The 25,170-nt window shown below is 41.2% G+C and overlaps 1 protein-coding gene across 1 annotated transcript in view; it reads left to right on the top strand.

Annotated features, from left to right (window-relative positions):
* VCAN (versican) overlaps positions 1–25,170 on the top strand; it is a 166,061-nt gene that overhangs the window by 116,695 nt on the left and 24,196 nt on the right. The window contains exons 10-12 of the mRNA XM_056847925.1: positions 2,449–2,562; positions 13,383–13,541; positions 14,955–15,037. Of these exons, the coding sequence (XP_056703903.1) occupies positions 2,449–2,562; positions 13,383–13,541; positions 14,955–15,037 (356 nt within the window). The remainder of the gene's footprint in view (positions 1–2,448; positions 2,563–13,382; positions 13,542–14,954; positions 15,038–25,170) is intronic.

The following is a 25,170-nucleotide window of genomic DNA, read 5'->3' as shown; positions in this document are numbered from 1 at the left end:
CCCAGTCTGTTGTGCTGATAGAGAAAAGCCTTCAACGTGAGGCATGATAGATGGTGTCTGGCAATGCAATAAGATATGAAGTGCATCATAAGGTTCCATGCGTGTAGGATAGCACATTAGACAGTGTTCCTCTGTTGACTCAACATTTTTTCTGTGTAAACTTCTGTTGTTCCTCTGGTTGTCTTTGTAACAACTAGTACACCTTAGCTGGCTAGTTGAGTCACAGGTAAAATTTGTGGAAATGGTTAATGTGTTTTTAACTAGCATGGTTAATATGTGTTTTTATATAACGAAATCTGCCTGCCATATATAAAGGCTGCTAATATCTTGATAAAAGTTGCTTTCCGTGATAGTGTCAAATCGGTGAAACTTTTAAAGTAAGAGCACAGGAAGAGATTAAAGGTAAAGGCCCCCTGTGCAAGCACCGGGTCATTCCTGACCCATGGGGTGACGTCATATCCCAACATTTTCTAGGCAGTCTGTGTTTACAGGGTGGTTTGCCAGTGCCTTCCCCAGTCATCTTCCCTTTACCCTCAGCAAGGTGGGTACTCATTTTACCGACCTTGGAAGGATGGAAGGCTGAGTCAACCTTGAGCAGGCTACCTGAAACCAACTTCCGTCGGCTCCCCACAGGCCTTACTAGAGTTGGGTAGAGACCAAGCAAAGAAAATCATTATTCAAAGAGTCAAAGATACTGAACGGCAGTATGATCTGTCAAAATCAACTGTATTCATGTCTGCCCCTATGACTAGATACATTCCTGCCCCAGTTGCCTATCTCTCTTCTTTAGAAGTTTATAGCTTAGGAGGGCATTTACCTTAGCCAGGTGTTCTACAGGGGAGTAAGTGTAGAACTTACCCTCGGCAGTTCTACAGGGGAGATTTAATAAGACTCCAAGTTTAGAGAGATTTTGCCCATGTAATTCTGGTGAAGTCGAAACACTGGAACATGTGTTTTTCCGATGCTCATTTTATAAAGTAGCACGTTTTAAACTAATTCGACCTCTGGCAGATAAAATTTCAGGATACTCATGACAAACTTCGGATGAAAAAGCTTCTTTCAGATGAGAATCCATACCTAACTAGTGAGGTTGCCAAATTCTGTGCTATAATTTATAAAGTTCGTCAAAGTCTTGTTAAGTGAATTCCCAAAGAAATTATTACATTTAACCTGCAAATAGTGCGCAAATGGATATTGTATTCTATTTTACTACAAAACAGTTTAAATGTATGTTTCTTTTTAAACTACTATGATATAACCTATATAGTTTTTAAGTTACCTTCTGAAATATCTTTGTACTTTGGTTCTTGTAGGTTATCCGGACTGTGTAACCGTGGTCTTGGAATTTTTGGAAAATTCCAAGACCATGGTTACACAGCCCGGATAACCTACAAGAACCAATGAACTCTGACCGTGAAAGCCTTCGACAATATCTTTGTACTGTTTGTTTTAACTTTCCATTGGCGAAACGCCGCAATAAATTTTACCACTATTACAACTTCCGTCAGGATCGAACTCAGGTCGTGAGCAGAGCTGGGACCAGAAATTGCCCTTTCAACTCCCCATGTCATCCTTGGTAACAAAGATCTGATCTCTTGAATAAAGCACTGAGAGCTGGATTTTGCAGGCAGATCTATCGGAACATGCACCATATGACTGATTGGGCCTTTTGCTTAGTTAGTTAGCCCAGTCAACTGCTGAAGACAGAGATGGGTTTCAGTAAGGCTGAGCAATTGATTCTGGGGCCATCTATTCTATTAGCCCCTATCTTCAGCATTCCTACTTGTTGAAGCTTCTGTTTTATAAAGTGCAATAAATGGTTGGTTCCCATTGCATGATATTAGCAGGCTAATATATATATGAAATGAAATGCATATATGTGTGTAGCACTTGTATGGTTGCAGGTTGTAGCAAGTTGGGCAGTTCACAGAGATAATTATCCAAATTAAAAAGAAGAATGAGCAGTAACACTCCAACATTACAAGTTATGACAGGTGGAAATTGAGATTGTAGATGACAGACCTAGTGGTCTTAAAATAAATTTTTAAAAAGTGAGGTATATAGATTTTACTTAAAACTTCCCTCACCCTGGGAGGGGGAAGGCAGCATGGAATAGCCCGATCTTGTCAGATCTTGGAAGCTAAGCATGGTCAGTACTTGGAAAAGAGTCCCCCAAGGAAGACTCTGCAGAGGAAGGCAACGGCAAACCACCTCTGCTTCACTCGCCTTGAAAACCCCACCAGGGCTTCGACTGGACAACACTTTACACACACACCCTCACCCTCCTGAGATGTAAATATCAAATATAGTAAATATTAGACTCTTAGTATTGCAATGCCTAACTTCTATGTATGGGTTCTTCTTGTAAATGATTCTAGTGCAAAATATTCTTTTCTCTTTCATGCAAGAACTCCCCATTGAAATACATTACCATTATTTTTTGGACAGATGTTGATGAATGTCAGTCAAGTCCCTGCAGAAATGGAGCCACATGCATTGATGGGGTCAACACATTTACTTGCCTTTGTCTTCCAAGTTATGTTGGGGCTCTTTGTGAAAAAGGTGAGAGACCAATTTTTAATTTATGCTGAACTTGGTTCCAGTTACTGAGTAATCAAATATGCAATCATGTAGGAGAAAGAAATGATGGCATAAAACTGAATTATTTGCAGAAGTATTCTGATTGGTCAGATTGTGGAGTTTGGTCCCTTTCTGTTTTCCCCCTCCTCCAAATAGCATTAAAATGCAATATGTTAGTAGCTAAAGTAAATATGCTGGAGGGATAAGAAACTGGAAGTTCTTATGAACCCCTATGACGTAGTGGTTAGAGTGTTTGATTAGGATATGGGAGACTCAGGCTCGAATCCCCATTATGTCTGGAAGCATGCTAGATGACCTTGGGCCAGTCATACACAGTGGAAAGGAGGAGGATGTGAGCTGCACTGAGTCCCCATTGGGAAGAAAGGTAAGCTATAAATGAAGTAATTAGATAATTACATTATTCTATGGCTATTGGGAATCTAGAAACCTTATGAAAGCTTCTCTTTTTGCACAATTTTTCATGCAAGCATAATTGCGCTGGAGCTCTTGTGCAAGCGGAAACACCAAAAAAAGACTATGGTAGCCACTTGCATTAAATCAAGCTTATTGTACCCCCACTTGCTTGTGCAAGGCATTATGAAACCAGTTTCTGGATACTGTCATATATAGGAATGCAAGGGTTAATTGTTGCACAAGATCTTGCACCAGTGAAGATGTACTGAGTCCCTCTCTGTTTCCTCTTGTACATCGCGTGATCCAAACCAGTGGAAAGATTAATGAAAGCGAGGTGCCCTGCTGGATCAGACCACTTTTGTGGCGCTGTTCATTGTGCCCACTAGTGGACCAAGAGCACCTTTTATAGCATCTTGGAAAATATTTGATATAATTTTATTTAAAACCCAGTATCTGTCCCTCATGATTGCATGAAAAATTGCCCATCTAGTTCAGCATCCCACTTTACACAGTGGTCAATCAGTTGCCCTGGAGGGCCAGCAAACAGATGTTGCCTCCTAGCACTAGTATAAAAAAGTTTACATCCTCTGTATGTGGAGGCTCCCTGGAGTCAAAATGGCTGGTAGCCATTGATGGATCTGTCCTTTATGAATGGTTAACCTCTTTTTGATAAGAGCCCCGTGGCGCAGAGTGTTAAGCTGCAGTACTGCAGTCCAAGCTCTGCTCACATCCTGAGTTCGATCCCAACGGAAGTTGTTTTCAAGTAGCTGGCTCAAGGTTGACTCAGCCTTCCATCCTTCCGAGGTCGGTAAAATGAGTACCCAGCTTACCGGGGGTAAAGGGAAGATGACTGGGGAAGGCACTGGCAAACCACCCCGGAAACAAAGTCTGCCTGGGAAACGTCGGGATGTGATGTCACCCCATGGGTCAGGAATGACCCGGTGCTTGCACAGGGGACCTTTACCTTTTAACCTCCTTTCATTTTGTCTGTCTTGACCCTGTTGTGCATGAATATCATTGGGTGTTCCTGAGTTACATTAGGAAAAAGGAAAAATTCTCTCTCTTCACTTTCTCCAGCCCATCAAGTCACAGCCTAAATTCTTGCTCAAATCGTTTATTAAAAAAATTATGTCCTTGTTTTTTTGAAAAGAAAATTCCTGTATTCCCTCATGATATTGTGAAGGTTTATTTGGGGTGGGGGATTTTGTTTACCTTTCTACAAAAGGACAACATAGGGTTGCCAGGTACCACTTTGCAACTGGTGTGTGTGGGGGTAAAGTGGGGCTTACTGGCAGCAGGGAAGGCCTAGACTGACGTTTCAGACATGTTGCTGGCAATATGGCAAATACTAATCTGGGCAAAATCTCAATGGCAGAAGTTGTTTTTACACACGAGTTTTGCCCAAATACAAGACCATCACGACATTGCTGGCAATACGATGCTGTCATTTTCAGTGTTTGCCAAATGTGACATCGCTGCATCACTGTCAGCATGGCTACAATACTGGGCTAGGTCTCCCTCATTACCTTAAGCCCCCCGCCAGCCAGCTGATCAGTAGTGGGATGGTGAGGCCTGGGAGTGAGGGAATCTCCTGCCCTGAGAGGGGCCTGGCAACCCTAGGGCAACAGCACAACAGTAAAATGTATGAACAAACAAAAAGACTCCTTCAAAACTAACCCAGTCTATGCAAACTTTTTTTTCAGCAAGCAAGCAATAATTTTGAAGGGAGTTATTTTATATCACAGAAAAGCACAATCTCTCTCTTGTAAAGGGTTGCCAACTTCCAGGTATTAGCTGGAGATCTCCTGCGATTACAACTGATTTCCAGCTGATAGAGATCAGTTCCCCTGGAGAAAAGGGCTGCTTTGGCAGTTGGACTCTACATCATTGAAGTCCCTCCCAAACCCTGCCCTCCTCAGGCCACCCCAAAAACCTCCCGCCGGTGGCAAAGAGGAATCTGGCAACCCTACTGTTGTACAATGTAGAAACAAACAAATGTTTGTGGGTTTCAGTTCCTTAAGAACCCAGTGTAGTCAAATAGTGCAACCTTTGGATGAGGTAAAAAATGAAGGTGCAAGAAACTGCCTTAAATTGATCGCAGTGGTAGAGGATCAAGTTGAGGCTGAACATTCTTGAAAATAACTAAAGAATGTAAAATAAGTAAGCATCACTGGATGAAATCGCCAGTAGTTGGACAGAGAAAGCAATGGAGGCAAGGGGCTGGCTCAGGCTAAGGGATTTGGAGCAAAGCCTAGGCCTGCCGTCCTCTGAGGAAAGAGGGAGGCAGAAAGTATGGCAGTGTGTGCATGAGAGCACATGCACCCACTCATCTACATGGACTTTCCCTGGACACACACACAGTCTCTCTCTCTTTCCGTCTCACTCGCTGGTTCTGCTACTGGGACTGCCACCTGTACAATTGGCTAGGCAAGTGGTAGACATTTTTTGTTAGGGTGAACATGCCAAAGAAAAGGCTTACTTCACTGACACATATAGGCTCATAAGTCACCCTTACTTCAAATAATGTTAAATGGAAACGTTCAAGCTTTAGAACTTTATTAATTTGCAGTGGATTCTCACCAGATGAGTTAGGACAGGACTGCTGGGATAGTTGTATACTTTTGAACGAGTGTAGACTAAAATGAAAATAAAAACATGAATGGTAAGTTTTAGGTTTGCAAAAACCTTTCACAGACAGGTGAACCATGAAGAGCAAAGTAATTTTATTAATTTGCAGTGGATTCTCACCAGATGAGTTAGGACAGGACTGCTGGGATAGTTGTATACCTTTGAACGAGTGTAGACTAAAATGAAAATAAAAACATGAATGGTAAGTTTTAGGTTTGCAGAAACCTTTCACAGACTGGTGAACCATGAAGAGCAAAGTAATTTTTTAAAAAATGGAAATGTGGCCAGATGACCTCTCTCTCCAGTTAGATTCTCTGTGTTTTATGAGGCCAATTGTCTGGATTTTATGAGAGAATATACAGCAATGTAGTGGTAGAACACTGAGCAACTATCATTCACAAACTCATAAAGGCATCTATAAAATAAGAATCCTTTCTTAAAGCTCACACTGTGTCCTTTTGTGTCTGGACCCCAATTTCTGTAGTTATAAATGAGTCTTAAGAAACATATTAACATAATGAACCACAGAAGATGTTATTAGCATAATTTCAAACTTGTTTTAATATTACTTTTCACTTTCCTCAGACAGAGGTAGAGAGATTATGTTACAGGGTAAACACAAGTTTTCATCATGGTTTAGGTCCTGTCCAAAGGTAATGAGGACATTTCCAAAAAGAATGAGCTGCAAATTGTAAATGGTGTAAATTGTGCCCCATATCCCCAAGATGTAGTATTTTTAAAAAATCTAGCTTTAACTAGAATCTCTCAGAGTTAGAACAAGAGAGTCCTCCAGACATAATTACATAAATATTAGCAGATTTCAGACTTGCCTTTCATCCTACTCCTACTGGGTAAAAGGCTGTGAATTCACAAGCGCTTAAACCCCCCCACCAAAAGCCATGAGCCTGAAGGGACTTTTCCTTTTCCTTTTGGTTAATACTAAAACCTCAGGCACAGGACTAGATCCAGCTTTCATTACATTTCAGTTTTTCAGTTGTCTGGCATAGCCTGGAAAATTCTTGTGAAATCTGTTCTTTAAGACAAGAATTTGACCGTGTTTTTACAGGAGAAGTATATTTCTCAAAATATTTCTCCCAACAAATCTACAATACCAAAAAGCCTGAATACCATGGTTGCTTTAATGTTCACTTTATGACTAACCTGGGAGTGCTTTTGAGACAGTTAATGGGAACATGCCACAGTTTTTCAATTTAGTCTTCTCGTTTAAGTTCAGAATTGAAATTTCTTCCACTCAAGGCAGTGTGGGATTTCAGGAAAACGTTCAGTGCCAGTTTTTCCAGATTTTTTTAATGCATCGGCTATTCAAACAGATGTTTGGCAAGGAGTCCTAATTTTTTTGGTGCTGAACCAGATTCCAGTGGATTGAAAGCAAAGCCCAAAAGATGGAACATGTGTTCCTTGCCATAGGAAGGGCATAGGTGGGTGGCTACTGGTAGCATTTTATGCCTTACGCGTTGATTTATTTTCCAGCATGATTTATTAATCAGAATAAACCTGAAAGGATCTAATTTTCTAGTAGCATTTTTGGCACTTGTAAAAATTTCACATTTTTTTAAAAAAACCTTTTTAAAAAGTAAAATTGCACTTTTATGTGTCTGTGTTTCCTTAGCTTATAATGTTTACCGAATGCAGATGTGCATTTGAACCTGCTGCCAAAATAGTACAGATGTAGTTGTGAGTAACCACTCTCACTGGGACTGTATCGTTAAGGCAAGGTTTGTTTCTTCTCCCCCCCCCCCCCCAGGTTTCCTAAGCAAAATAAAGATTTATTCATTAGTAAAAGTGTGTGGTTTTTTAAAGGAGACTGTTGTCCAAATGTTTGTGATTCCTGTTGCCTCTGCCACATAGTTTGTTCTAGAAGTCATTGTAGGTTGGGGAGAAAAGAACCAACTCTCTTTGGAAACAGTTTCTAGTAGAGTTCCCATAGCTCAGAGGTGCTGGGAAAGTAATATTTCTTTTAGAAGATATTTAGATAAAGCAGACTCTACCCAAATCTTTCCTTTAAAAGCTTGCTTCAGCATTTCAGATATCCCAAGCCCCAAGGGACAGTTATCTGTGATTTTGGGCTGTATCAACAGAAGTATAGAGTCCAAATCAAGTGAAGTGATGGTATCACTTTGCTCTGGTTAGATCTCATCTAGAGTATTGTGTTCAGTTTTGGGCACCACAATTTATGAAGAATGTAGACAAGCTGGAATGTGTCCAGAGGAGGGCAATGAAGATGGTGAGGGGTCTAGAGACCAAGTTCTATGAGGAAAGGTTGAAGGAGCTCAGTATGTTTAGCCTGGAGAGGAGACGACTGAGGGGTGATATGATAACCATCTTCAAGTACTTGAAGGGCTTTCATATAGAGGATGGTGCTGAGTTGTTTTCTGTTGCCCCAGAAGGTTGGACCAGAACCAGTGGGCTGAAATGAAATCAAGAGTTTTGGGCTAAACATTAGGAAGAACTTCCTGACAGTTAGAGTGGTTCTTCAGTGGAACAGGCTTCCTTGGGAAGTGGTGGGCTCTCCTTCCCTGGAGGTTTTAAAGCAGAGGCTAGATGACATCTGACAGCAATGCTGATTCTATAAACTTAGGCAGATCATGAGAAGGTGGGCAGGAAGGGTTGAGTCAGTGCTCGGCTTTCATGACCCTTTCTTATATGCCCAGGGAAATGCCAATTGCCACTTTGGGGTCAGGAAGCAATTTTCCTCCAGGCCAGATTGGCCAGGAATCCTGGATGGGTTTTTTTGCCATCTTTTGGGCATGGAGCAGGTCACTGGGGTGTGGGGGGAGGTAGTTGTGAACTTCCTGCATTGTGCAGGGGGTTGGACTAGATGACCCTGATGGTCCCTTCCAACTCTGTTATTCTATGATTCTATGATCTTGGGAACTTGAGACTAAGCTTTTCCTGAGCAGGACTATGTTGTCAGGGTATGCATTATGTATAGTTATTTATTTTTCTATTAAAATATTAATATTACATGTTTCAGCTTTATAAAATCCCCACAGCCCCTAAGAAAATAAACATATAATATCATGTAACATTCAAACAGAAACAATTACCCATAGATAAAAGCAGGACTGTCTGCAAGGAGTGAGTGAGTGTAAGCCAACAATCAACACAATCAAAAGTCAGAGAAGTTGTCAGAACATACCTAGCCATTGAGGGCTGTACTAAAATTCCCAGCTTTACCGGATACCAGAATATTAGCAGAGACAGAACAAGGCAGAATTTCCATGGGGAGCAGGTTCGGAGCCCCAGCAATAGGGTTTCCAACCTCCAGGTGTGTCTTGGCAATCTCCCAGAATTCTAACTGATCTCTAGACTGCAGAGATAAGTTCCCCTGGAGAAAGCAGCTGCTTTGTAGAGTTGACTGTACGACATTATACCCTGCATACCCTGCTACCGCAGCTGGGCCCAGAGCATTTCCCGGCATCCACTGTCATTGCAGACAGGGCCGGATAGTCTTCCTGCATCTGCTGTTTTGTCCTCTTAGCCTTCTGGGTAGATTTGACTGAATTATTTGCCCATTTCTTTCTAATAATTGAAATTCATCCATGGGTTTTTTTAAAAGAAAGCAAAAGAACCACTGTCAGTAATTTGGTATAACCGTTAGCCCCTTTCCACCCTAACATGAAGAATTGATATTTTCTTCTGTTATGAATCTGTGAAGTATAAAATGTAGTATAACATTTAGAAATCTGTATCTACACTGTAGTTGTAAAGAAATGACATCTTTATTATGTCTAGCAACCATAAATGAAAATGAACTTCTATACCATAATGATTCTTGGATTTAGCAAAACAGATTTTAAAATGCTGTAAGGATGACAAGTAGCATTTCAGTTTTTTCTGTGTTATACATTCTTGCTATGAAAGTCGTGGATATTATGATTAGGAAATAAAGTACTTTTATGCACATGGGTGTACTGGGTTAATTTTTCTAGATCTACATTATTCAGGAAATCAACTGGTTTATGAATTGGGAATTTCCTTAATGCTTTGATGAACACAATACTCTGTTTATGTTATTGTGTATATACACTAAGAATGCTTTAGAAAAGAATATATAAATCAACCCATCTGGAACTGAAGATGAAGGATCACACAGCTGACTTGCTCCTAAGGAAACAAAACCATCCCTTGCATCAGAAAGCTACCATGTCAAGAATGATATTAGGTTAAAAGCTTTCTGCACTGAACTGGATAGTCCATCAAAAAAAACAAAAGTACTGACTACTGGGGAAATACTCAACTTTAAGGTTGACAATGAGGAAATTAAAATTGATCAAGACCTTCTATTCCTTGGCTCCATCATCAACCAAAAGGGAGACTGCAACCAAGACATTGGAAGAAAAATGAGATTGGGAAAGGCAGACATGAAGGAGCTAGAAAAGATTCCTAAGTGTAAGGATGTGTCACTGGTGATAAAGATCAAGTTAATCCATACCGCAGTATTCCCTATTACTATGTATGGGTGAGAAAGTTATACAATGAAGAAATGTGGCAGGAAGGAAGATTCTTTTGAAATCTGGTGTTGGAGGAGAGTTTTAAAGATACCATAAAAGGTAAAGGTAAAGGTCCCCTGTGCAAGCACCGGGTCATTCCTGACCCATGGGGTGACGTCACATCCTGACGTTTACTAGGCAGACTTTGTTTACGGGGTGGTTTGCCAGTGCCTTCCCCAGTCATCTTCCCTTTACCCCCTGCAAGCTGGGTACTCATTTTACCGACCTCGGAAGGATGGAAGGCTGAGTCAACCTTGAGCCGGCTACCTGAAACCAACTTCCGTTGGGATCGAACTCAAGTCGTGAGCAGAGCTTTTGACTGCAGTACTGCAGCTTACCACTCTGCGCCACGGGGCTCCTTACAGATACCATGGAACACCAGAAAGATAAGTGAGTTTTAGATCAATCCTGAACTGTCCCTAGGAGCTAAAATGATTAAACTGAGGTTATTGTACTTTGGTCACATTGTGAGAAGGCGAGTCACTGGAAAAGACAATGCTAGGAAAAGTTGAAGGCAGCAGGAAAAGAGGAAGACCCAGCATGAGATGGATTGATTCTATAAAGGAAGCCAGTGTCCTCAATCTGCAAGACCTGGACAAGGCTGTTAACCACAGGGTGCTTTTGAAGACATTAATTCACAGGGTCACCATAAGTCAGAAGTGACTTGATGGCACGTAAACACACACACACACACACACACACACACACACACACAACTATTCATAGGTTTGGATCCCATAGATTCGTTCCACTAGTGTCTTGAATTGGGAAGTCTTCTTCCACTGAAGGAAAGCTCTTTTACTGTTGGGGTATAATGCCATAGAGTCCACTCTCCAAAGCAGCCATTTTCTCCAGGGGAATTGATCTCTGGAGACCAATTGTAATCCCACCAGGAGGTTGGCAACCATAGTTTCAAGCTGAATATTTATTTCTGTTTAGTAGAACTGAATGATTGTCTGATGAGAATACTTCCATTCTGTGTAATCTTATCAGTACCATCCATCTTGTAAACATAGACAATGTGCATTTCATTATTGAATGTTCTAACTTTACAGCTGACTTCAGAAAATAACCCCTTGTGTTACTAAAAATTTCCTGGATGAGAAAATTTTGATAATTACTGTTTGGCTAGTCTTAATCTCTGCTGATGTAGCATTTCTTCTCTGAACAACACAATGATCAGTATTGTCTTCCATAGCTATTTTCAGTTATCAGTTCTTCTAGACCACAGTCACTGAAATGAAAATTGCAAAGAATGTTTTTATCAAGGGAATGGCGGGAAGGAGTAAGATACTTAAATATTAGGTCAAAGAATTTCACTTCCATCTTTTTTTAGTTATATATCCCACATTATTCAGATTGAATACAGGCCTCAGTCCACCTAAAGCTTACAGCTAGCCATGTTAGTCAAAGCAATATCCTAATATAAAAACCGTGAAGAAATGTTTATTAGAAGCAACCAAAATAACACAGTGTGCAAGCCTTTGTGTTCTTCAGAACTCTTCATCAGACTTGTTATTTCCCTTATGGAAGGGAATAAAAGTTTTGGGCCTCTTGCTTTCACCATGTGTAGAATGCCAGGTGGGTTAGACAAAGTGGTGGTGGTGGGAGTTCTTACTAGGTTGCTTCTTTGGCCTTCTGGGTGGAAGAAGAGAAAACATCTGCTTCCTGTAAAACCCAGTAAATGTCTCCCTAACACCAGAAAGAGATTAGATAAATTACTGGGTTTTATATTTTCAGTTGAAGAGGGTGCCATTTCCCCTACCAGTGTGGTGTAGTAGTTAAGAGCAGTGGACTCTAATCTGGAGAACCACGTTTAATTCCCCACTCCTCCACATGAGCGGTGGATAGTCAGTACCTTGAACTGGACCTGGGCAGCCCATTGAGTAACTACAGAGTGGGAGTAATATGCATGCTCCGTCTAGATCCTGATAATAACTGAGCTGTGGCATTCTGTACCAACTGGAGTCTCCAGGCTGACTCATGTCTTCAGGCAAACCCATGTAGAGTGCATTATAATAGTCTAATTTAGATGTTATTGTGGCAAGGATCTAGGTGGCCAGATCAGCTGAGTAAAAATAGGGGGCAATCTTCCAGGCTTGGTTAAAGTAATGGGGATGTTGCCCTTGGTTTTGGATGAAGGATTGCTTGCTTGAATAAATTTGAAGTATATGATACTCAGCTTACAGGCATCTTTAGTGCTGGTGAGTCATTGATCTCTATAAAACTAAAATAGACTGTGATTTTATTACAGGGTTAATAGGTTAGGGCTTTTTTAGGCAGGGTGTTCAAGAGCAGGAAGTTGGGCTACAAGGTCCTGTTAATAGTACATTTATGATCAAATCAAATTTTATTAATATGGTCAATTGACCAGTCACTTGTAAATACATCAGAGTATCTAGACTTGAAAGTACATTTATGATCGTATGTTTCAATAATAGCTAATTGGGAAATTGGTGGCACTGAATTATCATGCACAGGGTATGCAGTTTTAGCTAAAGGAGTTACAGTGGGCCCATAGGATCAGTCTTGCTGGGATGTATAGGTTTACAACTTCACTTATGCTGTCTTTTTCCTGTGCAATTTTGTGTCACAGAAGGGCCTTGTCTGATGTATAGGGTTGCCAGCTCTGGGTTGGGAATTACCTGGAAAATTTTGGGGTGGAGCCTGAGGAAAACAGGGTTTGGGGAAGGGAGGGACTTCAATGGGGCATATTGCCAGAGTCCACCTTCCAAGGCAGCCATTTTCTCCAGGGGAGCTGATCTCTATTGCCTGGAGATCAGTTGTAATAGCGGGAGATCTCCCGCCACCACCTGGAAGCTGGCAACCTTATTTATGTGGACTCCGCTGTAGTTGGAGCTTCTGGATGCAGTAGAGTTTTCTGTCACTTCCTCATGGTGCCGAAGGATGCTAACTGTCCAGATTCCAGTGAAATTCACTTTTCCAAATCCCTCTGCCAAACAATGCTACTTGCCGAAAGTAGCAGCAAAACTGTGAAGACCAAGTTAAGAATGCAAATGATGCATGCTTACTGAAAATAAGCACATTGATTGTAAATATTACGTGCGTGTTCAGTTTCTTTGAATATAATCTTGGCAATGAATGCTTCTGTTTGGTTTTCTTTCAGCATTGAATCAATCAATAGGCATTCCTGAGAACCACCTTTTGTCCTTTCTCTTTTGAAAAAACAAACATACCCAATGCAACCTATGTTTTAGGTAAGAGTTTTGCACTTGTTTGTTGCAGACACTGAAACCTGTGATTATGGCTGGCATAAGTTCCAAGGGCAGTGCTACAAATACTTTGCCCATCGTCGGACGTGGGATGCAGCTGAAAGAGAGTGCCGTCTCCAGGGAGCCCATCTGACGAGCATCCTGTCTCATGAAGAACAGCTCTTTGTGAACCGTACGTGGCATTTCGATCCCAGCAACATAACGGGAATGACATGGCTGTAAAGAAAATACCCACCAGGGCTCTAATTTTTTTTTAAAAAAATGTATTCCTTTCCGAAACATGTATTATCATTTATCTTTTAAAAGAGTACCTTTTGTCCTCAAGAGCTCTTTGTTCCTTTCATACCAGCTCCACATCTGTCTTACTCATTATCTGGGGTGGGGAGAAACTGATGATCTTTGAAGAAAATAAGCTTTTACAACCCTAAAGAATTTTGTTCATGAACAAAAAGCATTAGAAGAAAACTAAGTGAGGCATTTTATTCTGACCACTTTTATTTTAGGCTTGTGTTTAGACAATCTCAGCTCCAAGTACTCTGCAAATACTGTTCCTCTCAGGCACAATACCATCAATCACTTTACATTCTCTTATAAGTCAGGCTCAAGTAGCTGACATTTGTTACTGTCCCGGGAATAAACCCAGAGTAATGTTACAGATTAATGTATTTAGCATTCATTTCCAAATACTCTTAATTAGTTATGTTAATGTTTGGGTAAGATGTCCATCCCTTCAGTATGTTCTTTCCAGAAAATGTGTCACATTTGCATTGCCTTCTGGGAAGCCTCCAGGTTGCTGGTTTTCTGCCAAATGGTGCATTGATAAATATTCCTGAGAATTGCTTGATGTTACCAAGGAGGATACATCCTTGACAAAAACAGTGCATTCCAGCATAGCCTCCACAAAGTCAAGCAGAAGATTAGATATGATTAGATTTTTTTAAAACAACAACATAGGCCTTTCATGATGATCTTGTCTTATTTATACCTTATTAACATATTCTACTTTTTTAGCAAACATATAAATAAAAATAATGTGGGGGGAGGTTGTTTTAAACTGGTGGTTGTTTCACATATTTGGCATGATCCAGACATCCAGGACTCCAGTATGTACAAGGAAATCCTTATATTTTGGGAAAAACAGAGTGTTATCTGTATCAGTGAATATCCACAGGAGAATCCCGGTCGTGTGCATATTGCATTCTCCAACTCACAGTGGAGAAGAGCTTACACATCTTACATGTCAAAGTTTTAAGTTTTAATTGTAGCACTCTGTTAAAGATGGCCTTCCGAAGAAATGCCACTACTTGGCATTTTGTAGAATACAGTTATCTGATAACAGGAAAATACCAATATAGTTTATAGATCAATATAGGCCATGGAAACCATTGCTATAAATACCTTAAGCTGCAAAAATGGGGGTGGGGAGCCTCTGCAAACATTCATTTGTCTTCTGAGTGAGACTTTAAACACAAAACAAAGCAGGAAGCCTGATTCAGTCTGCAAAAATGTTTTATTTTAAGACAATTCCCTTTTATGGAGAAGTTAGTAAAAATATCTCCCTTGTTCTCCTTTCGCACACACACAGGTATTGGCCATGACTACCAGTGGATTGGCTTAAATGATAAGATGTATGAGAATGACTTCCGCTGGACCGATGGCAGTGTGTTGGTAAGAGACCTATACAATTTTTCTGGATGTGTTTTTAATTTGTGGCATTGTTTTTGAGAAAGCAAAATGGGTCAGGCAGCAGGAACAATAGAGAAATGTGGTCCCTAGCAATCAGTCATCCAGCCAGCTCTTCTGTTCTCTTCTTTTCCTACTCTGTAACGCCTGGTATGAGATAGTTGTGGATTTGAGTCTCATGACATATCACACTGCAGGCATTAACACCGACCTTTGCCTTGTTGCTTGTTCATACGTGTGTTGCAGACAGGCAGCCAGTGGTCATTCCTGTACATTGCAGCTCCAGAAAGAAGTCACCAAAGACCAGCTACATTCTAGTGCAGCAGCACCTTAGAGACCAACAACAAGTCAAAGCTCCCTTTTTAAAGTCAAAGCTCCCTTTGTCAGCTATCTGATGAAGGGAGCATTGACTCCCAAAAGCTTAAAAAGGTAAAGGTCCCCTGTGCAAGCACCGGGTCATTCCTGACCCATGGGGTGATGTCACATCCCGACATTTACTAGGCAGACTTTGTTTACAGGGTGGTTTGCCAGTGCCTTCCCCAGTCATCGTCCCTTTACCCCCAGCAAGCTGGGTCCTCATTTGACCGACCTCGGAAGGATGGAAGGCTGAGTCAACCTTGAGCCAGCTACCTGAAACCAACTTTCCGTTGGGATCGAACTCAGGTCATGAGCAGAGCTTTTGACTGCAGTACTGCAGCTTACCACTCTGAAAATCTTGTCGGTCTCTAAGGTGCTACCGGACTTTAATCTAGCTGTTCTATGGCAGACCAACATGGCTACACCCTGAAACTACATTCACTGAGAAATTTGCCTTGATGGATTCTCTCTTTACAATATTTGTCACTTACTCTTGAAGGGTCTGTTTCTTTCACATTTGCTGCATGCTTCGGGTGACAGTTTAGAAAATGGAAAGGCTTTTCCCCATTTCTCATGCGTTCCATTGCCAAGATGCTTTATTGACGGAGCAACTGTGCTTTGTTGTGCCTGGAGGCACCACTTCTCTTGAAACATGGCAAGAGAGAGCCTGTTCCTACTCAGGGCACCCTCCCACCACTCTGCTCACATTTCTGAAAGCACAGCATATTGTGGCTGCATTATAGACATGAATAATCTTATTCTCTGTTTACCCAGTTTCTTTTCTCTCCCCACCCTCAGTCTCAGAATCAAATATATTTGAGAGTCTCAAGTATTCTACTCATAAGATTAAACAAATCTTCAAACAAATAGACTTTAATTTGATCCATTTCAGGTTTGGAAAGACAAAAACATGCCCTCAGCCTTCAAAGTCCAAGAAATTAAATCCTAATTCAGGCTTCTGGGCAAACCCAAGTGTTAAATTTTAGCTTTGACTTCAAGCTGAAGAAGGAAAGGCATTTTGTGACCAGAATAAACCTAACAGGCCTTTTTTTAATTGATCTCATTCCATTTTTCCCTACTTTTTAAACTGCTTCCCTTCATTTCTTTCTTTGGAAGTCATTTCGGTGTTCCTTGACCTCCTCTATACTGATTGTTTCATGATAAGTTATTCCTTATGTTAGTACTCAGTGGCTGAAGTATTTCCACCTTCTGACTCAGTATAAGGCAGCTTCATGTAGTCATGCTACATTGAGTTTAGTGAGCCTATTATAGCAAAAGGAATAAAAGGAAATACAAGAGGAAGGTATGGGAGCGGGGTTGTTTAAAATGTGTCCTCTTCATAGTGACGTCATGTGGAAATTTTCATTCGACGTGGAAAATCATCATTTTCCTGCAGCCTCTGTTGCATCTTTCCCCCTTTATGATTAATGTAAGAGTACAGTGCTTTAAATAAAATCCAGAATAAAGTTGTGGATTTGAAGAAGTACCAAAGAGGATTTGGTAAACTCTATAAATTTGGGCAGGATTTGTTGTACTGAGAATCTGTTGTACCGAGAGTGGTGTTTATAATGCACGGTCCTAAAAATCTTCAAGCTCTCCGGAGACTCTTGTTTTGCTTCTGGAAGGAGGTTCAGTTGAGCTCGGTTCCTGCTACTGCATATTCTGCTTTAACTGAAGATACAGGGCATGTGTTCTGTATCAAACAACATCATCTGTTCTGCTATCACATCTAGCTTGCTAATAATTAATAATAATTAATTAATTCATATACCTTTCATATTATTGCAACCCTTGATCAGATCTTGCATTCCATGTTATTGGCCCACTCCTCTGTTTAATGTATCACTCTTCTTTGTGGTATTCAGATTTGGAACTGGTATTTCCTTCCTTTGTTACAGCCAGTCTCAACATTTATTACATGCTGGTGTACTTGTAACTATTTAATCATTCATTGAATGTAGTTCAGTTTGCTTGTGAACTAATTTGCATGCCCAGGCATGATCTAAGCAGATTAAATATGTTCAATACCTGGATGGACAGGAACTAGGGTTGCCAGGTCCCTCTTTGCCACCGGCAGGAAGTTTTTGGGACAGAGCCTGAGGAGGGTGGGGTTTGGGGAGGGGAGGGATTTCAATGCCATAGAGTCCAGTTGCCAAAGCGGCCATTTTCTCCAGGTGAACTGATCTCTATCAGCTGGAGATCAGGGCTAATAGCAGGGGATCTCTAGCTAGTACCTGGAGGTTGTGCTGGAGAAACAAGGCACTTGGTACTAACAGGAAGTTGGAAGAAGAAAAGTACCAAAACAACGTAAATGCAAACTCAATTTAGTGCAGTGAACAAGGTGCACGATTACACAAACAACAGACACAAACAATGAAGAGGATGATACGTAGCTCTCAAGGAGTCTTCAAGCAGTCTACTTAGATATAGTTAAGCAAGTCCCAAAGGCTTCAGCAAACAAAGTTCATGAAGAAGATGGTGAAAGTGAACGGATTGTGAAATGCAGTCCGGATTAACTTTAACGTTTTCACCGCCGCGTCAGTGATTTTCAGATGTTGGGGAGCAATCAGCAGGTAAGGGATGTTGTCTGAGGGCCCTGTGAGGCATCTGATTGGCCATTGTGGGGATACAGGATGCTATACTGGATGGACCATTTGTCTGACCTAGCATGCTTTTACGTTATATGTTAGTAAGTCAATGAGAGCCAACATGGTGTAATGGTTAAGCTGTCAGACTAGGATCTGGGAAACCCAGATTCACATCTCCACTCTGCCATGGAAACTTGCTGGGTGACCTTGGGCCAATCACATACACTCAGCCTCGACCCTGGCAAGTATTTGGATGGAAGACCTCCAGGGAATACCGGGGCTTGATGCGGGGGTAGGCAATGGCAAACCACCACTGAACATCTCTTGCCTTGAAAACCCTATAGGTTGCCATAAGTCAGCTGTGACTTGACAGCAAAAAAAAAAAAAAAAAAATGCAAGTCAACAAATGAGTTGTGGTAATGTTAGCACAATATTTGTTCAATGTAGTTTGTTCAGACATCACAGCAGCATCTTCATTGGTCTTCCTACAAATTAATATAAATCTTAGAAACAACCATGGCAAAGAAATGAATGAGCTTTGGGCCCCAATACACATTTTGCATGAACTCAGGAAGCCCTAAATTTTCTTCTTTTGCCCATTTAATGGCATTCTTTTGCCAGGAATTGGCACAATCTTTTGTATTAAATTCTTTTAGGCAAAAAAAACCCTTATGTTATCTAGTCCAATGGGTTTTTTTGGCTGACCCAGGATCCTATGTAATGAAACAAGTTACTCTATTTGCTAAAAAAGGGAAAGAGAAGGGGGAGAAACCCCAGTAAACCAACATCTGGGCAAATTCTGTCAGTGTTCAAGATTCATAGATCACACTTTTGTACCAATTAGTATCTAAGTTACAATTGTAAACTTTCACTTTATCTCACACTAATGGAACTATTCCCTAGTTCCCAGATGCTAAAAGAAAATTATTCTTTATTAGGTAAAAACAACAACATAATTTATTTCTTCAAAAGGTCATCCAAGGTCAGAAGGTAGTAAAATAATAGGGATGTGCAATGAGTATTCAGAACCGCCAGGAAGCATTGAATAATGCTATATTCGGAAGAGTTACAAATAATTCCAAATCTAATTATTGATCTGGATATTCAGAATAATTCATAATATTTCAGAGTGTCATTGACTCCTATAGAAAGCATGCTAGACCAAGGAGGAGGAAAATGAAACCTGACATTCCCCAGACAGCCTGGCACCAAAGGTGGGGGGGGGGGCGCGGAGATCTCACTGTCCCCTGATAGGTGTTGCCATGGTTTTGCCAGAGGGGGGAATGGGATGAGAGCAAAGCCTATGAGTAATGTTTGTCTGTGTTCATGAAATCCTGAAGGAGGTACAGGCGCTGGAAGATATTTTCACATTGGTCCTTTTCAACAGAAAAGCAGGCATAGTTCCTTATATATTTCTCCTTTGTCCCTTGACTATTTGCTGTGGATTAATGCTTGGGAAAAATGCAGTGCCGCAGCAAACGCTGGGAATATATTGTGTTTGGTTACTGCAGTATTTGCAAAAGAGTATGCAATAACAAAGAATGAATTCATTTAAAAATTACCATGACTTAGAAATAATAAACACTTTCATGTATGGTACAAACATAACCTGACTAATGAGTAACCAAAAAGATAACAAGGACTAACTATTTGCCAAGCCTCTGGATGTGGTCCTGTTTTGAAGGAATCTTCTTCAGTTTACAAATGACACTTTGACAGAATTATTGTTCTGGCCTCTTATGAAGATATTCACTGTCATATAGAGACTGGAGCAAGCATTGGCTGAAAAGGCACTTATTGAAATAGGTATACAAATCAAATATTTACTAATAATACATCATAAAGAAACGTTTTACTGTTGCCAATTTTTTCACAACCCTCACATTCAGTTATGTAACTCCATATGGGGTTTGACCCACAGTTTAAGAAGCTTTGCACTAGATTATAGGGTATCATCTGTGGGTCCAAAGGTTTAGCAGAACATCTATTTCAGTTATACAACAGGGTTCCACTGGTGCAGATTGCAGCTGACACAAATACCATTATCCCAACTGGATCCTTCATAAGGTAGTGATTCTGCTGTAGGATTGAGTCTACTTTCTCATTTTCAGATTGTTGGATTACTGTTTCCCATGGAAATGATCAGCTGTTGGCAGTTTACCAAAATTAACAACTGTAAAAATACCAGACTTCTGCAGTGCATTTTCCCCCCATACATTGACTGGAATGCCAATGAAGTTAACAAAAAAATAATTCCAGTAAGTGGAGTAAGCTTCTAATCCATGAGGGCTCATTGTCAAGCAAAGCTTTAGAGGGAAAAAGCTGAGGTCATTTCAGAGCCAACCACGAGCTGTCACAGTGGTATGGTTTTTTATGGGCCAAATGAAATGACTATTTCATCAGTCCAGCTATACCTCAAGTTTTTCTTACAGTTCTTTTGTTTTTTTAAGGTCTGGGGGAAACCACCCAAGAATTAGAGTGAGAAAGAACAATTTCTAATATTTTGACTTTGAAGTGCCTTGAATTTAGAGGGGTTTCTAATGCAGAGAGTACCTTAGTCCTTCTTTTTTTACAGAATTCATGACTCAGTTTTATTTAAATTATTGCTGTTGTCTGGGGAAACAGTTAACTATGAAGAAGTCTTAACTGCCTGAAAAACCCTTTCCAGCATAAAAGTACAATGTACCCCATCTTATGTCCAAGCCCTCTTGGCCGGGGGTGAGGAGGGTATAAGAATGGGGGGGGGGAAGTACCTCCCATTTATACAACTGGACTGTAATTCAGTATACTTGGTAAGCTTGGAATTAGATTCCATTCTTGTATTTAAAAAAGCATTCCAGTCTATGACATTTAAGGGGAAACAATCCAGAAGGTATTCCAGTTTAGCGGCATGTCTCAAGTAAGATGTACTCTTCAAATTGTCCCTCGAGTGCTCTCTTTGGCTGTTTAGAGTCACTTCAGTACAGGATAAATGTTTTATGTAGATATTAGTCCTGTAGAAGAAACTGCACGTGCGTCACCTCATCTGTTGTCAATCAATCAATTTTATTCTTCCGAACCTAGATTTTACGATCGTAGTCAACAGAGTCAATGACACATAAAAGAAAAGATGTACATACAGTAACAATTAATAGCCTTGTTAATCTAACTTCCAGGATGTGTGTGAAAAGTGTTGTCAAGTCGCAGCCAACTTACGGAGACCCCATAGGTTTTTCAAGGCAAGTGATTAAACAGAGGTGGTTTTGCCATTGCCTTCCTCCACAAAGTCTTCCTTGGTGGTCTCCCATCCAAGCGCCAACCCTGCTTAACTTCTGAGATCTGAAAAAATTGGGCTAAACTACATCCCTAACTTCCATGATACATAGTTAATAAAAAAATTACCAAATGCTTTCTTATTAAACAGGCTGGAGCACATAATTTAGCTACCTCAATAGTGGTTTCATTGGAAGGCTCTGACAGGAGAAGGGTCATGTAAAATTTGTCATATCTGCCCAGAAAATTGGATAAGATTGGGGTGATGTGTAATTCACAAATGTCCTTATATAATAAACAGTACAACAGCACATGTTTACCTGTTTCAACTGCATTCAATTGACAAGGACAAACATGCTGAACGTAGGGGATACGGAGTCAACAGAAGAGTTGACGGTAAAACATTAAAGAAAGCCAACGTGAAGGCTCTTCGATATTTGGGGAATTCTAAAGCATAAAGATATTTTCCCAGGACAAGTTTTTTTTGCCATGGCTCCCTCTGCAGGATAGGTTTAAGCCTATGCTGTATCGACTTGTAGGGCTGTATCCCAAATTCATTGTTTTGGTTTTTGCTTCTAGAAACCCATGATACTGTAGGGCTATGGGGGAGAACCCACAGAACTATCATTTCTCCTTAGTACCTTTCATCCATCCAGAATGAAAATTATCTGTAAGGATTAGTGAAGTTAATCCAAGAAGGCTGAAATTCAGTTTAAATCAAAAGCATATTGCTTGAAACTAGCCACGTGCTTCAAGTGATTCCATCCCTGGCTCTACTCTGAGAAAGGTATTGGGTATGCAGTGTGGAATGCCAAATATAGGTCTAAGAAATTTAATTTGTATTGCTTCCAGGGAACAAAAAGCATTGTAGAGACACATCTGTGAGTTATCACCTTGCCCTGGAAGTCTTTAATCACGTATGGGGTGTGTGAACCTCCTTTTGAAAACAAGAATCTCAGGTTAGCTGATACCATTCCGTAGGCATTTTTGGTAACAGGGGGCATCTCAGTTCTCCATGAGCTAGCTGACTTGGAAACTACACCTAGATGTTTAGAAATGTTCCCCTGATCAATATCATGGCCATCAATTTGACATCTGTGCTTGAAAAATCTTTTGGAAAAGACAATAATTTTAGTCTTTTGGAAGTTAATTGTTAGCTGTTCCACCTGGCAATACTCAGTGAGAGCCCAAAGGGCTTTTTTAAGCCTTACTCCAGAGTGGGTTAAAATGACCATGTCATCCGCATATAGTAGTGTGATAATGACACTACTTGTTAGTTTAGGCAGATAGGAGTCTGGGTTGGAGAATGCTTCTAATTTTCCCCACAGTCTGTCCCAAGAAATGTTATAAAATGCCATTTTATAATCCACAAAGGCCACATGGGATCCTGTGGGATCTAGTACTATATTTCTCTAGCAAACAGTGTAAAACCAGACATTGATCTATAGTGTCCAGTCCTGAAGTCCATTTGTTCCTCAGACAGAATGTTCTCTTGGTTGAACCAGAATTTACAGCCTAAATGCCAGGTATAAAACTCGCTTGGTATGCTGACTTGCATGTCTGTTTCACTGTGTTTATACAGCAATGAGCCAATGTGGTATATTGGGTAGAGTGTTGGACTTGGATCTGGGAGACCTATGTTCATATCTCCACTCTGGCATGGAAACGTTCTGGGTAACCTTGGGCCAGTCAAAAATCTCTGCTGAACCTACCTCACAGAATGGGTGTTGTGAGGATAAAATGAAGAAGAGGGAGAATGATGTAAGCCACTTTATGTCCCCATTGGTGTAAATAAATAAACAAACCATGGTTGCTATTAATAAACCGCAGCTCCCATGTATCTATGCAATAAAGTAAACATATGTAGGCTTGCCACATGTGATAGGGCTCGTGCCAGTTCTTCATATAAAACATTCATGGGCACACTATATCTTGTTTGTAGTGGCACTTAGAAGCTGCCACTTCATACCCTCCTACCATCTATGTTTGCAGGATATGATTTGCCTATTCATAAATTTTACCAAAAACCTGAGACTGGAACTCATAGGTGTCCCCAAAAATGCACACCTCAACAGTCTAGGGAACACTTAGGCTGGGTAATCTTGGCCTACACTGGCTTGCCCTGGCACATCTCTTCCCCAAAGAGGCGGACGGAAAAGCAGTAATAAATTTTATTGACTAAAAAGGTGGATAGAAGAAAGAAAGTGAAGGCATGAATTAATCACTGGTTCCCTTCTTTTCTGGTTCCCTTTTTAGGGGGGCCCAACTGAGGGGAGGTTGTGTGTGTATTGGGTCCTGGCAGGGACAGAGAGAAAGGAGCTGCCAAGCTGAGAGAGAGAGGTGGGCTCTCATGCAAGAGTGGATGACTAGAAAACATCTGGGTCGGAATCCAAGGAGCTATGCTTAAGGCTGTTGCAGAGGGGGTGAGGGGAAGCTGCAGGGGGTGAGGGAAAGCTACGTGGTAGCAGAGATGCCTGAAGAGAAATGTGGGGCTTTGGTGGTGAGATAGAAGGAGTGAAAGAGGGAAGCTTAAGCTGGGGGCTGAATGCAGTGGTAGGAGAGAGAGAGAGAGAGAGAGAGAGTCAGTCAGTCAGTCAGTCAGTCAGTGCTGGAGTGTCAGTGGAGGTCAGTCTGGAGGAGAAGCTAATCCCATTTTGTGGCTAAACTCCCATTCGTTATATACCTAAAATTCCCTTCGCTTTAGGGGAGTCTTGTGACAATTTCAAACTCAGTTAACTTTATCTGCTGGGTTCCTGATTAACAGAAATTATTTTCTTGCTTTATGTTTGTTTGTAGGAAAAGCTGGCCGTGACATAATTAACGCTATGGATGAATATGTGTTTACAAATGTGTTGAGGCTCAAGAGATGAATTGTTGCCATTAGAGTTGACTCAGGAAAGAGACTAAATTGTTCTCTTGGATGTGTTGAGACACTTGGCTTAAGGAAATCCCTTTATGTCTTCTGTGACATTTCTCCTTTGATGTTACATCTGAGGCTCTAGATGAATGTTGGGGTGCTGGCATAACACAATCAGGTGTGCATTTTGAATATTATGCTGGGATAGTAATTCCCAGGCTCAGGCAGACAAATTCACACTGGGATTGTGAGGAAAAGGCCTTTCCCTCTGTGCCATTTTCCTGACCTGAAATGGCCTCAGGAAGCCACTGTCCAGGAGCTCACCTGAGCTGGTGGAGGGTCCCAGGTGGGTGACACAGGCCCCACTGGTGGCTGGAGCAGCTACAGCAAGCCCCTGAAGGAAGCCCTGCCCAAGAACAAACATGGAAGGGCGGGGTGGATGCGGCACAGAGAGGAGGCAGCACTCTGCCACCAAGTGACAGATGAGAGGGGAGAGGACAGCAGATCGAACCCTCCTCCTTCCCCAGTGACTGAGGCTTTGTCTGCAGCCTGCAAAGAAAGGGTGCTAGAAGGTACAGCAGCCCTGGGCTCTGTACCTTGAGAGTCAGAGCCTGACACCCTCGCTGGGGAAATCACATGTACTGATGAAATACAAAGCTTCCTGGGGCTTTTGTTGGAAAACAGTTATGGATCCTAGAAGACTTAGGCTATAAAGGTCAAAACTAGCACCTTCTATGAGTTTTGTGCAGTTATGCAATTCTCTCTGAAAGTGCAGAAAATATTCAAGAACTTCCTGGAAAATTCCTGGAGATTTGTGGGTGGAGAATGGGGTATGGAGAGGGGAGGAATCTCAGTAGGATATAATGCCATATAGCCCCCCCTTCCAAAGCAGCCATTTCCTCCAGGGGAAGTGATGTCTGTAGTCTGGTAATCACTTGTAATTCTGGGAGATCTGCAGGCCCCACCTGGAGGTTGGCAGCCCTATCTGAACCTGGCACTGTATGAAATGCATTAGGCTGACCACAACATAATGGACCACCATAACTGTAATTCAGACTGGGCAT

The sequence above is a fragment of the Euleptes europaea genome, chromosome 4, assembly GCF_029931775.1.
Source record: "Euleptes europaea isolate rEulEur1 chromosome 4, rEulEur1.hap1, whole genome shotgun sequence".
Lineage (NCBI taxonomy): Eukaryota > Metazoa > Chordata > Lepidosauria > Squamata > Sphaerodactylidae > Euleptes > Euleptes europaea.
Note: the sequence above shows the minus strand (reverse complement) of the source record. Positions and strands in the feature narration are given on the sequence as shown.